This window comes from Doryrhamphus excisus, chromosome 23 (genome assembly GCF_030265055.1).
Source record: "Doryrhamphus excisus isolate RoL2022-K1 chromosome 23, RoL_Dexc_1.0, whole genome shotgun sequence".
Lineage (NCBI taxonomy): Eukaryota > Metazoa > Chordata > Actinopteri > Syngnathiformes > Syngnathidae > Doryrhamphus > Doryrhamphus excisus.
In genome coordinates this window covers 3,295,102-3,308,542 of record NC_080488.1, presented here as the reverse complement: position 1 = coordinate 3,308,542, position 13,441 = coordinate 3,295,102, and the positions used below count along the sequence as shown (strand labels likewise).

The 13,441-nt window shown below is 40.5% G+C and overlaps 1 protein-coding gene across 4 annotated transcripts in view; it reads right to left on the bottom strand.

The window, feature by feature from the left end:
* LOC131110289 (collagen alpha-1(XXIII) chain) overlaps nucleotides 1-13,441 on the bottom strand; it is a 132,315-nt gene that overhangs the window by 33,733 nt on the left and 85,141 nt on the right. For 3 of the 4 annotated variants that reach the window (XM_058063252.1, XM_058063253.1, XM_058063254.1), the window contains exon 1: nucleotides 7,348-7,871. In XM_058063252.1, the coding sequence (XP_057919235.1) occupies nucleotides 7,348-7,407 (60 nt within the window). In that variant the 5' untranslated portion in view covers nucleotides 7,408-7,871. Of the gene's footprint in view, nucleotides 1-7,347; nucleotides 7,872-13,250; nucleotides 13,316-13,441 lie in introns of those variants that run through there. The other variant, XM_058063255.1, reaches the window with a different exon arrangement.

Sequence of the window (13,441 nt, the reverse complement as noted above, 5' to 3'; positions counted from 1 at the left end):
AAAAGTCTCCAAAAAACCACTTTGCAACTTCCTCCCTTGACAAGCATACACAAAGTGTTTGTACGCGGCCCGTTTGGGTCACGCTTTAAAACCAGAAATCACCTTCCTCTTCACCGTCATCATGTGGCCTTGGAGAGTTCACATAAGCTGGACTTCGACTTTTATCACGCTCTGGGGTGCCATCAGTCCACGTATATGATATAACAGGAGGAAGGATGGAAGTTCTTTGTGCTGAAACCTTTCTGCTTCTCTTATGTGCCGTAAATGCCGTGTAAATGTGAATAAAGAGATTTACAACATCAACCGAAAAGCATTTCCAAGGATGCATTTTTTGCATGATTGATGGTACAGAGATATTCATAATATCAATGTATGCACAAGGCCGGTTATCATTAATAACTGGCAGGACGGGGGGAACACTCGGATGAATTATGAGCCACTACATTAAGTGTGTGTCATTAAGTGTCCAAGCATGAGTGAGTATATGGCGGGTTTTGTCTTTGCAGTCACTTGTATTATGCAAGAGGAAGGTTATCATTAATAACTGGCAGGCGGATTGATCACATTCAATATATAACACAACACATGTTAGAGTGAGCAACTTGCAGGCTTTGACTTTATGGATGATTTCACTCTTGGATTCACTTCTATTATGCAAGAGGAAGGTTATCATTAATAACTGGCAGGAGGAGTGATCGCATTACATATATAAAACATGACATGTGTGCATGTCAGAGTGAACATCTCACAGGCTTTTACTTTGTGGATGATTTCAGTCTTTGAATTCACTTCTATTATGCAAGAGGAAGGTTATCATTAATAACTGGCAGGAGGAGTGATCGCATTAAATATATAAAACATGACATCTGCCCATGTCAGAGTGAGCATCTCGTAGGCTTGGACGTTGTGGGCGATTTCAGTCCGTGCATTCACTTGGATTATGCAAGAGGAAGGTTATCATTAATAACTGGCAGGAGGAGTGATCGCATTAAATATATAAAACGTGACATGTACCCATGTTAGTTTGAGCATCTCACAGGCTTTGTCTTTGTGGATTATGTCAGTCTTTGTATTCACCTCTATTATGCAAGAGGAAGGTTATCATTAATAACTGGCAGGAGGAGTGATCGCATTAAATATACTATAACACGACATGTTCCCATGTCAGAATGAACATCTTCACAGGCTTTGACTTTTGGGTGATTTCAATCCTTGCATTCACTTCCATTATGCAAGAGGAAGGTTACGATTAATAACTGGCAAGAGGACTTATCGCATTAAATATACTATAACACGACATGTGGCTATGTCAGAGTGACCATCTTGCAGGCTTTGACTTTGTGATTATTTCAGTCTTTGCATCCATTTCCATGATGCAAGAGGAAGGTTATGATTAATAACTGGCAGGAGGAGTGATCGCATTAAATATATAAAACGTGACGTGCCCATGTTAGAGTGAGCATCTCGCAGGCTTTGACTTTGTGATTATTTCAGTATTTGCATTCACTTCTATTATGAAAGAGGAAGGTTATCATTAATAACTGGCAGGAGGAGTGATCGCATTCAATATATAACACGCCATGTGCCCATGTTAGAGTGAGCATCTCGCAGGCTTTGACTTTGTGGATTATGTCAGTCTTTGCATTCACTTCTATTATGAAAGAGGAAGGTTATCATTAATAACTGGCAGGAGTGATCGCATGATTTCAGTCTTTCAGTGTAAAAATATTATGCAAATCAGCACGACGCGTGTGCCGTGGATTTTGACTATTTCCAGTCTTTCTGTCTCTGTTATACAAAGTGTGCCACCATTGCAGTGTTCCTGACTTTATGGTCTATTGATTATTAATCATTAATAACTGGTGAGCTTGATGATACGACGTTCGTGAGGGAGTGTCCCATAGACTTAGTGCATTATTTCATATATTTGTAGTGTGCCCATAACCTGCAGAATAAAACAAATAAATACGTGTAAAGAAATAAGGCATTAATGTTAAGACGAAGGTCCATAAATCCTAAGAAACATCTCTGGTGAATTCAGAGGAAATGAAACATAATTTAGAGTGTACTGTATTTGCACATATTACCATGTTATCCTGCGGTGTACCTCGCCATGTAAGTGGAACGGTCAGCATTCCCGGCACTTATATAGCCATTAAACACACTTCTGGAAAATAACTTGACCACAGGAGATCACGTCTGTGTATGTTTGTGAATGTGCATGATTTCTAGTGTGTGTGTGTGTGTGTCTGTGTGTGTGTGTGTGTGTGTAGTCCCAATGAAAAAGGGCAAGGGGTTCTTTGACGTTCTTTACTGTGTTCCCTACAGTGTAGACTCCCAATTAGCCAGTGGGGGGTAATTGTAGAGGATGCAGCTTAAAAGGTAGGGTGTCTACATACAAGAACAATCACAGGGCACATATAGACAAACAACGATTCACACTCACATTCATACCTAGTTACCTAGCCGGAGTATCCGGAGAAAACCCACGCATGCACGGGGAGAACATGCAAACTCCACACAGAGATGGCCACGGGTGGGGAAAGACAAAATAAGAAGCCAAAAAGTTACCACTTCCACACAAAATAGGAGGAGAACTCATTCATTCATTCATTTTCGACCGCTTTTCCTTACGAGGGTCGTGGGGGGTGCTGGAGCCTATCCCAGCCGTCTTCAGGAAAGAGGTGGGGTACACCCTGGACTGATCGCCAGCCAGCCAATCACAGGGCACATATAGACAAACAACCATTCACACTCACATTCATACCTATGGACAATTTGGAGTCGCCAATTAGCCTAGCATGTTTTTGGAATGTGGGAGGAAACCCACGCATGCATGGAGAGAACATGCATACTCCACACAGAGATGGCCGAGGGTGGGGAAAGACAAAATAAGAAGCCAAAAAGTTACCACTTCCACACAAAATAGGAGGAGAACTCATTCATTATTCATTTTCTACCGCTTTTCCTCACAAGGGTCGTGGGGGGTGCTGGAGCCTATCCCAGCTGTCTTTGGGTGAGAGGCGGGGTACACCCTGGAATGGTCGCCAGCCAATCACAGGGCACATATAGACAAACAACCATTCACACTCACATTCATACCTATGGACAATTTGGAGTCGCTAATTAACCTAGCATGTTTTTGGAATGTGGGAGGAAACCGGAGTACCCGGAGAAAACCCACGCACGCAAACTCCACACAGAGATGGTCGAGGGTGGGGAAAGACAAAATAAGAAGCCAAAAAGTTACCACTTCCACACAAAATAGGAGGAGAACTCATTCATTCATTCATTTTTTACCGCTTATCCTCACAAGGGTCGTGCTGGAGCCTATCCCAGCTGTCTTCGGGCAACCGTACACCGTGGACCGGTGGCCAGCCAATCACAGGGCACATATAGACAAACAACCATTCACACTCACATTCATACCTATGGACAATTTGGAGTCGCTAATTAGCCTAGCATGTTTTTGGAATGTGGGAGGAAACCGGAGTACCCGGAGAAAACCCACGCATGCACGAGGAGAATGGGCTTAATTATGTGATGTTAAAATAAGGGATTCTACCCCCCCCCACCCCCGTCAGTCCATCTCATGTTTCAGAAGGAACCAGTCAAAGCTACATGACCGCAACGTGCCGTACATGACATTCGCCTGTGGTTGCATCCAGAAATAATCACAGTCGGAAGACGACAATGACAGACGTGTTGTTGGCTGGAAGTCTGGCTTTCATGTGTACTCCGCAAGCGAGGGAGGCGGGAACATGGAGGCCCGCTTGACCCGCTTGTCTATCACAAACTGACATTGCTATAGAAACACACTAACCGTAATGGTGACTGCGCATAGGAATTAGAAACAACGTGTGTTTTCCATGCTGTAGTAATTCTGGTAAATGTTAATTGTCTGACAGCGAGGGGAGGTTTGAGTCCCTCGGCGGTGATTGATGAGGAAGAAGTGTGACGAGGATGACATGAAGAGCGAAAACATACATCGGGACATATATGATCATATTCTCACAGCACGGATTTGCATAAACAACACGTCATTGACTCTCATTGACTTTGATGCATGCATTGTTTTTATGTAAGACATTCCAAGCCATTCCAGGACACTTGGGAATTGCATTCATTTTCTACCGCTTATCCTCACAAGGGTCGCGGGGGGTGCTGGAGCCTATCCCAGTCATCTTCAGGTGAGAGGCGGGGTACACCCTGGACTGGTTGCCAGCCAGCCAATCACAGGGCACATATAGACAAACAACCATTCACACTCACATTCATAACTATGGACAATTTGGAGTCGCTAATTAACCTAGCATGTTTTTGGAATGTGGGAGGAAACCGGAGAAAACCCACGCATGCACGGGGAGAACATGCAAACTCCACACAGAGATGGCCGAGGGTGGGGAAAAACAAATTAAGAAGCCAAAAAGTTACCACTTCCACACAAAATAGGAGGAGAACTCATTCATTCATTCATTTTCTACCGCTTATCCTGATGAGGGTCGCGGGGGTTGCTGGAGCCTATCCCAGCTGTCATTGGGCGAGAGGCGGGGTACATGCTGGACTGGTGGCCAGCCAATCACAGGGCACATACAGACAAACAACCATTCACACTCACATTCATACCTATGGACAATTTGGAGTCGCCAATTAAACTAAAATAAGACAAAATAAGAAGCCAAAAAGTTACCACTTCCACACAAAATAGGAGGAGAACTCATTCATTCATTCTGTACCGCTTATCCTCACAAGGGTTGCGGGTGTGCTGGAGTCTATCCCAGCTGTCTTCGAGCGAGAGGTGGGGTACACACCCTGGACTGGTGGTCAGCCAATCACAGGGCACACATAGACAAACAACCATTCACACTCACATTCATACCTATGGACAATTTGGAGTCGCTAATTAACCTAGCATGTTTTTGGAATGTGGGAGGAAACCGGAGTACCCAGAGAAAACCCACGCATGCACGGGGAGAACATGCAAACTCCACACAGAGATGGCCGAGGGTGGGGAAAGACAAAATAAGAAGCCAAAAAGTTACCACTTCCACACAAAATAGGAGGAGAACAATATCGGCATATCGTTTTTCCGCAAAAATTAATTTTCCGTATTTATTTTTGAGTTACAACCAGATCCCACTGCGCTTCCATGCTAAGGCCGCTGCCCCCTTGACCCGACCTTGGATAAGTGGAAGAAGAGTGGACTGGAGTCATAAATAAAAGTGTGCTTAGGCCCCCACTTTGTGTCCACACAAACCCCCCTCCTTCCCAATCATTTATTTTGTGTATTTTTTGTTGCCGATGGGATTGATTTCACTACACAAAGTAAATATCATTGTATCATCCAGATTAAATATCCTCAAAGTACTCCATCGTGCAGTTGTCAAGTCGTCCAAAAGTACTTTTAAGGTCTTGCTGATTAAGACGGTGACAAAGACGAATCGAGTCGCAGACAAATAAAAACAAATGCTTTGTGCCTTTGCTCCACCTGCGTGTAATTACAAGCAGGCATTTCCCGTCAGGAGGCTTGTGCAGTGCCAGGCAGACTGGGAATCAGACTGGGAAAGAGCCAAATCCCTGGTTAGACAACATCCAGAACACCACACCGGGTAACAAGTTTGTACAACTGTGTGTGTTAGGGTGGGGGTGTTTGTGGGGGGGTGGGGGTGGCATGACAGGTTGTCCTGCTAGAACACGCTCAGGGAATGCTGCACCCAGGCTGAGTTCCACGCTGCTGGATAGGCTCTTTTCAATGGAGGATAACAAGTCAATGGCATCTCTGGCCACTAGAGGCCGCCAAACCTCAGCTAAAAACACCATTAAACAACTGAAAAACCTTTCTTTTACGGTTACTGATAATCTTTCATTCATTCATTTTCTACCGCCTTTTCCTCACGAAGGTCGCAGGGGGGTGCTGGAGCCTATCCCAGCTGTCTTCGGGCGAGAGGCGGTGTGGTTACTGATATCATATGTGTATTATTTCAAACTCATTTGATTAATACTGTTGTGGGGCTGCATGGCAGTCGAGTGGTTAGCGCGCAGACCTCACAGCTAGGAGACCAGGGTTCAATTCCACCCTCGACCATCTCTGTGTGGAGTTTGCATGTTCCAAAAACATGCTAGGTTAATTAGCGACTCCAAATTGTCCATAGGTATGAATGTGAGTGTGAATGGTTGTTTGTCTATATGTGCCCTGTGATTGGCTGGCCACCAGTCCAGGGTGTACCCCTGCCTCTCGCCTGAAGACAGCTGGGATAGGCTCCAGCACCTCTGCGACCCTCGTGAGGATAAGCGGTAAAAAATGAATGAATGAATGAATGAGTTCTCCTCCTATTTTGTGTGGAAGTGGTAACTTTTTGGCTTCTTATTTTGCCTTTTCGCACCCTCTGCCATCTTTGTATGGAGTTTGCATGTTCTCCTCGTGCATGCGTGGGTTTTTTTTCGGGTACTGCGGTTTCCTCCCACATTCCAAAAACATGCTAGGTTAATTAGCATATCCAAATTGTCCATAGGTATGAATGTGAGTGTGAATGGTTGTTTGTCTATATGTGCCCTGTGATTGGCTGGCCACCAGTCCAGGGTGTACCCCGCCTCTCGCCTGAAGACAGCTGGGATAGGCTCCAGCACCTCCGGCGACCCTCGTGAGGATAAGCGGTAGAAAATGAATGAATGAATGAGTTCTCCTCCTATTTTGTGTGGAAGTGGTAACTTTTTGGCTTCTTATTTTGTCTTTCCCCACCCTCGGCCATCTTTGTATGGAGTTTGCATGTTCTCCTCGTGCATGCGTGGGTTTTTTTCGGGTACTCCGGTTTCCTCCCACATTCCAAAAACATGCTAGGTTAATTAGCGACTCCAAATTGTCCATAGGTATGAATGTGAGTGTGAATGGTTGTTTGTCTATATGTGCCCTGTGATTGGCTGGCCACCAGTCCAGGGTGTACCCCGCCTCTTGCCTGAAGACAGCTGGGATAGGCTCCAGCACCCCCGCGACCCTCGAAAACGATGCGACGGGCCAGATCTGGCCCCCAGCCCTTGAGTTTAACACTTGTGAGAAATTCCAAAGGGTGTTTCAGCATTCATATTTCTAGTTATGTAAAAATGTTTTTGTAATGTATCCAACATGTGGGATGTTAATAATATTTTCCCCCATTCATAATACATGTCATATCATGTTTGTAGTATATTAGTGTATTCAGGTGTGTACTATTCAATCATAGGGCAGGATAATGCAGATAAAGTCAGAAAAAAACCACAGAAAAATCAGAAGAATTTCCAGAAGAGGTTTAAAAAGAGTCGTGATTGGCTGAAAAGAAGAGTGACAGGCTATACAACAAATGTTAAAATTACCGGGTATCCATCCCGTCCCGCCTTGCCCTGGTGAGGGTTAGAGATGAAAGCATGAAGCATTGAAACAGGTTAGAACAAGGCTGCAATTTGTTGGCTATGCTGGAAATGATTCAGGGTGGAATTCAGTGTGGGAATATAATCAGAAAAGTACACTGAAACCTCCAAAGTCAAACTCTATTCATGGTGTTCAATGAAAAAATTGGGCAAAAATGTGGGGAAGAAATATGTAAATCAGAATTAACTGGCAGTACTTCGTACCTTTGATGTGACTTTGACGAGTCATGGAAGCTTTTACATCTTTTTTTTTTCACATCTTAACAATAGCAATTGACTTCTTTTTACACTTAAAAGTTTTTTTCTGTACACTTTTTATTTTTATTTTTTTCCCTTTTACATCTTAACAATAGCAATTAACTTCTTTTTACACTTAAAAGTTTTTTCTGTACACTTTTTATTTTTTATTTTTATTTTTTTCCTTTTACATTTTCACAATAGCAATTGACTTCTTTTTACACTTAAAACGTTTTTTCTGTACACTTTTTATTTTTTAAATTTTTAAATTTTTTTCCTTTTACATCTTAACAATAGCAATTGACTTCTTTTTACACTTAAAAACTTTTTTTCTGTACACTTAAAATAAAAAACAAAATTGTACGATAGCGACAGTTGATCCCGGAAGAGATTATTTTTACTTTTGTGAGGAAAAAAAACGTACAATTTTTTTTCTTTTACATAGTAACAATAGCAATTGACTTCTTTTTACACTTAAAAGTTTTTTCTGTACACTTTTTATTTTTTATTTTTATTTTTTTTCCTTTTACATCTTAACAATAGCAATTGACTTATTTTTACACTTAAAACGTTTTTTCTGTACAATTTTTTTCATTTACTTTTTTTCCTTTTACATCTTAACAATAGCAATTGCCTTATTTTTACACTTAAAACGTTTTTCTGTACACTTTTTGTTTTTATTTTTATTTTTTTTCCTTTTACATCTTAATAATAGCAATTGACTTCTTTTTACACTTAAAACGTTTTTTCTGTAAACGTAATTTTTTTTCTTTTACATCTTAACAATAGCAATTCACTTCTTTTTACACTTAAAACGTTTTTTTCTGTAAACTTACTTTATTTCTTTTAGATCTTAACAATAGCAATTCACTTCTTTTTACACTTAAAACATTTTTTCTGTACACTTTTTATTTTTAATTTAATTTTTTTCTCTTTTACATCTTAACAATAGCAATTGACTTCTTTTTACACTTAAAACATTTTTTCTGTACACTTTTTATTTTTAAACATTTTTTTAATTGTATTTCCTTTTACATCTTAACAATAGCAATTTATTTTTTTTCTTTTACATCTTATTAGCAATGGACTTCTTTTCACACTCAAAACGTTTTTTCCGTACCCTTTTTTTCCCTTTTACATCTTAACAATAGCAAGTGACTTCTTTTTACACTTAAAAACTTTTTTCTGTACACTTAAAATAAACAATAAATTTGTATGATAGCGACAGTTGATCCTGGAAGAGATTATTTCTACTTTTGTGAGGAAAAAAAAGGTTCAAAACTCCAAACAAATCATAATTTGGAACAATGTATTTGAGTTTAGAGGTTCCATTGCGTAATAGCTTTATAAAAACACCATTCATATCTGTGATATATATATATATATATATATTTTTAGCTGGATTTGTGTGTTAATAAAGCCATTCCGCCGCTGCTCCTACTACACCCACACGGACACTTCCTGCTACACGATGCTACCAAAGTGATATGAGGTGAAACCGGGAATTGTGTGATCTGGAATCTCAAACCGGAAGGCTGCAGACGTGTCCATTTAGAACTGGGATGTTTTGTGTGCATATAAGTAAGATTTATGAGCCCTCGGGGAAGAATAACTTGCTTTCTGTCCTTAACACACACGTATACACACACACGTATACACACACACGTATACACACACTTCCCTTGGTGGTCCATTTACTGCTGTATTCCGAGCGTCCACATGTGTCACAGTCGGTATTGTTGCTTTTTAACGCAGTACAGCCACTGAATGTGACTTTTATACGAGTGCTGGTTAATACTACCTTGCTGGAAGAGAAGGAATTATACTCACAGGAGGTCCTGCAACAGAAAAAAAAGAAAAGAAACATGAGATATACTGTACTATATACTGTATGCTTAGAGTACTTCCAATGTGGTTTTGTCTGCAATCAAACATGCGACATGAACATCAGATCGGCCGCCAGAGGAGTTTGTGGCGAAGATGTTATGATAAACAGACCTCGGGATTATTTGTAATGTTTGGCGTAGGCTTGTGAAGTCATGTAAGGTCTTTGATGGAATGCATTAAGGTCTTGTTTTGTCATGCTTTGTTATTTTAAAAGAACATTTCCAACCTAAAAAAAAAAGTTTTTTGAAAAAAAAACAAAAAAAAACACAAAAAAACCTTAAACCATATTAGGAAAGCAGGAAGTGAACAAATGTAACAGTTACTGATTGTAAAAGTACCAGATGGAGGGGTAAGATTTAATAAGCTTTGCTTCTTCCTACTCCTTTTGGACATGTGGAACTGTGAACTGATTATGTGACAAAAAATAAATAAATAAATACAAAATAAAATAAAAAAACTTAAACTATATTAGGAAAGCAGGAAGTGAACAATAACAATTGCATTATAACACAATAAAATGAGTTTTAAAAATTGAAAAAATAAAGTATAAAAAAAGTTAATATGAGCTAGCTAACAATGCAGCATTATGTGTATAAACGTTTTGTTTTTAAAAAAATTGAAAAAATAAAGTATAAAAAACAGTTAATATGAGCTAGCTAACAATGCAGCGTTATGTGTATAAATGTTTTGTTTTTAAAAAAATTGAAAAAATAAAGTATAAAAACAGTTAATATGAGCTAGCTAACAATGCAGCATTATGTGCATAAACGTTTTGTTTAAAAAAAATGAAAAAATAAAGTATAAAAAAGTTAATATGAGCTAGCTAACAATGCAGCATTATGTGTATAAACGTTTTGTTAAAAAAAAATTGAAAAAATAAAGTATAAAAAAAGTTAATATGAGCTAGCTAACAATGCAGCATTATGTGTATAAACGTTTTGTTTTAAAAAAAAATTTAAAAAATAAAGTATAAAAAAAGTTAATATGAGCTAGCTAACAATGCAGCATTATGTTTATAAACGTTTTGTTTTAAAAAAAAATTTAAAAAATAAAGTATAAAAAAAGTTAATATGAGCTAGCTAACATTGCAGCATTATGTGTATAAACGTTTTGTTAAAAAAAAATTGAAAAAATAAAGTATAAAAAAAGTTAATATGAGCTAGCTAACAATGCAGCATTATGTGTATAAACGTTTTGTTTTAAAAAAAAAATTAAAAAATAAAGTATAAAAAAAAAGTTAATATGAGCTAGCTAACAATGCAGCATTATGTTTATAAACGTTTTGTTTTAAAAAAAATTGAAAAAATAAAGTATAAAAAAAAAGTTAATATGAGCTAGCTAACATTGCAGCATTATGTGTATAACTTAATACAACACAATATATGTGACTGGCAACAAAACTGATGTGTTCCAGGGTGAAACTGTTGCCATTTTACAATAACTGAACATCAATTATAAATGGAGTAATTATTCGCATTATTGTATCCAATATATCCATCATGGCGGGCTACTTGTGGTGTTCTGTTACTATTCAAACACTCGGCAAATGCGGCCCAAATCTTTCTGTTGCGGTTGACTGAAAAGAAAAAGCCGTTTGCTTACACGACGAATGAAAAAAAGGCAGCGCAACGAGGATGTCAAGGGGAGACGAAGTTGGAGGTGTTGGGGTTTACGAGGCACGGAGACCGAGTCAATTACGTGCAGTTGCGTCTAGACGCTGGGACAAGGACCTCCTGCGCCAGACGGTAAACAAACACGGCGACTCAAAGCGGACTTAAACTTAAACTTGACACTAACGAGAAGAACAGGAACTTGAGTGGTTAATATGAATGAGGTAGAGGTTAACAGGGATGAACTACAGGGTGAAATATAATAAAAGTAATACAAAAAGAACAACAAAAAAAACACAAACATTCATTCATTTTCTCCCGATTTTCCTCACGAGGGTCACAGGGGGTGCTGGAGCCTATCCCAGCTGTCTTCGTACGAGAGGCGGGGTACACCCTGGACTGGTGGCCAGCCAATGACAGGGCACATATAGTCAAACAACCATTCACACTCACATTCATACCTATGGACAATTTGGAATCGCTAATTAACCTAGCATGTTTTTGGAATGTGGGAGGAAACCGGAGTACCCGGGAATGCAAACGCCACACAGAGATGGCCGAGAGTGGAATTGAACTCGGGTCTCCTAGCTGCATTCATCATTCAAATGAAGTAAAATAAAAATATAAGAAGACACTTTCAAAGACGATCATATGAAGCCGAATTAATGTAGTGAACAGGAAGTAAAAAAAAGAACAATGATGCTCCCAATGCTAACAATGCTAACATGTGTATCTAGTAAGGCCTTTATTGTCGGAATTTTTCTCCTCGATTTTGATGGTGGCCAGCCAATCACAGGGCACATATAGACAAACAACCATTCACACTCACATTCATACCTATGGACAATTTGGAGTCGCTAATTAACCTAGCATGTTTTTGGAATGTGGGAGGAAACCGGAGTACCCGGAGAAAACCCACGCATGCACGCGGAGAACATGCAAACTCCACACAGAGATGGCCGAGGGTGGGGAAAGACAAAATAAGAAGCCAAAAAGTTACCACTTCCACACAAAATAGGAGGAGAACTCATTAATTCATTCATTTTCTACCGCGGGGGTGCTGGAGCCTATCCCAGCTGTTTTTGTACGAGAGGCGGCGTACACCCTGGACAGGTGGCCAGCCAATCACAGGGCACATATAGTCAAACAACCATTCACACTCACATTCATACCTATTGACAATTTGGAATTGCTAATTAACCTAGCATGTTTTTTGGAATGTGGGCGGAAACCGGAGTACCCGGAGAAAACCCACGCATGCACGGGGAGAACATGCAAACTCCACACAGAGATGGCCGAGGGTGAGGAAAGACAAAATAAGAAGCCAAAAAGTTACCACTTCCACACAAAATAGGAGGAGAACTCATTCATTCATTCATGTTCTACTGCTTATCCTCACAAGGGTCGCGGGGGTGCTGGAGCCTATCCCAGCCTATCACACCCTGGACTGGTGGCCAGCCAATCACAGGGCACATATAGACAAACAACCATTCACACTCACATTCATACCCAGGGTGGAATCGAACCCTGGTCCTCCTAGCTATAAGGTCTGCGCGCTAACCACTCGTTGTCGCGTGCCGCCCAAACACAAACATATTTGTACTATTTTGGTTTTAAACGCAGAAAACAATTCTAAAGAGACTCTAACCAGGGCGGACGCTAACCAAGGTCCAACTGGTTACTCTTACTATTATTATTTTACTCACTCTTAATTGGACCATCATTAATACTGTATTAACTATTCAGTCAATTGTCCTAGTACAGAGTCTAAAGGGTATCGTAGTCACGCGTTTACGACTGCGAACCGCATGTCGATGAACCGACGTGAACCGAACCGAGTCGCTAGCTCCAAGCTAAAGCGACACAATAATGGAGGGCAGTGATGTTGGCACTCATTAGCCTCATTACGACCGCAGCTGCAAGTCCTCAGCGAAGACGGCGTGACATCTGGACGGGGTTAGCGCTACCACATGGACCAGGTTAATGTGTAAGGAGATGGGCCAACCCGAAGCCTGAAGGCCCCCCCGCCTTTCCAAGGTTGCCTTCCAGGTCCACTCGGAGAATGTTATAGCGAGGGAACGAGGGAAGAAGACACGAAAAGAAAGAAGAAAGAACAGGTGGTGGGTTTGACTTACCCGGTTCCCCTCGTCTTCCCATCCTTCCACGCTTTCCGGGAGGCCCTGTGAAAACACAGATGGAGCAATAAATTCCACAAATCTTCACTGGATGCTCGAGTAAAGAACAAGTGAGTTTCGCTTCTTGTTTCCCTGCAGGAGGTCATGTGTTGTGTGGCGTTCGTGTGCGCC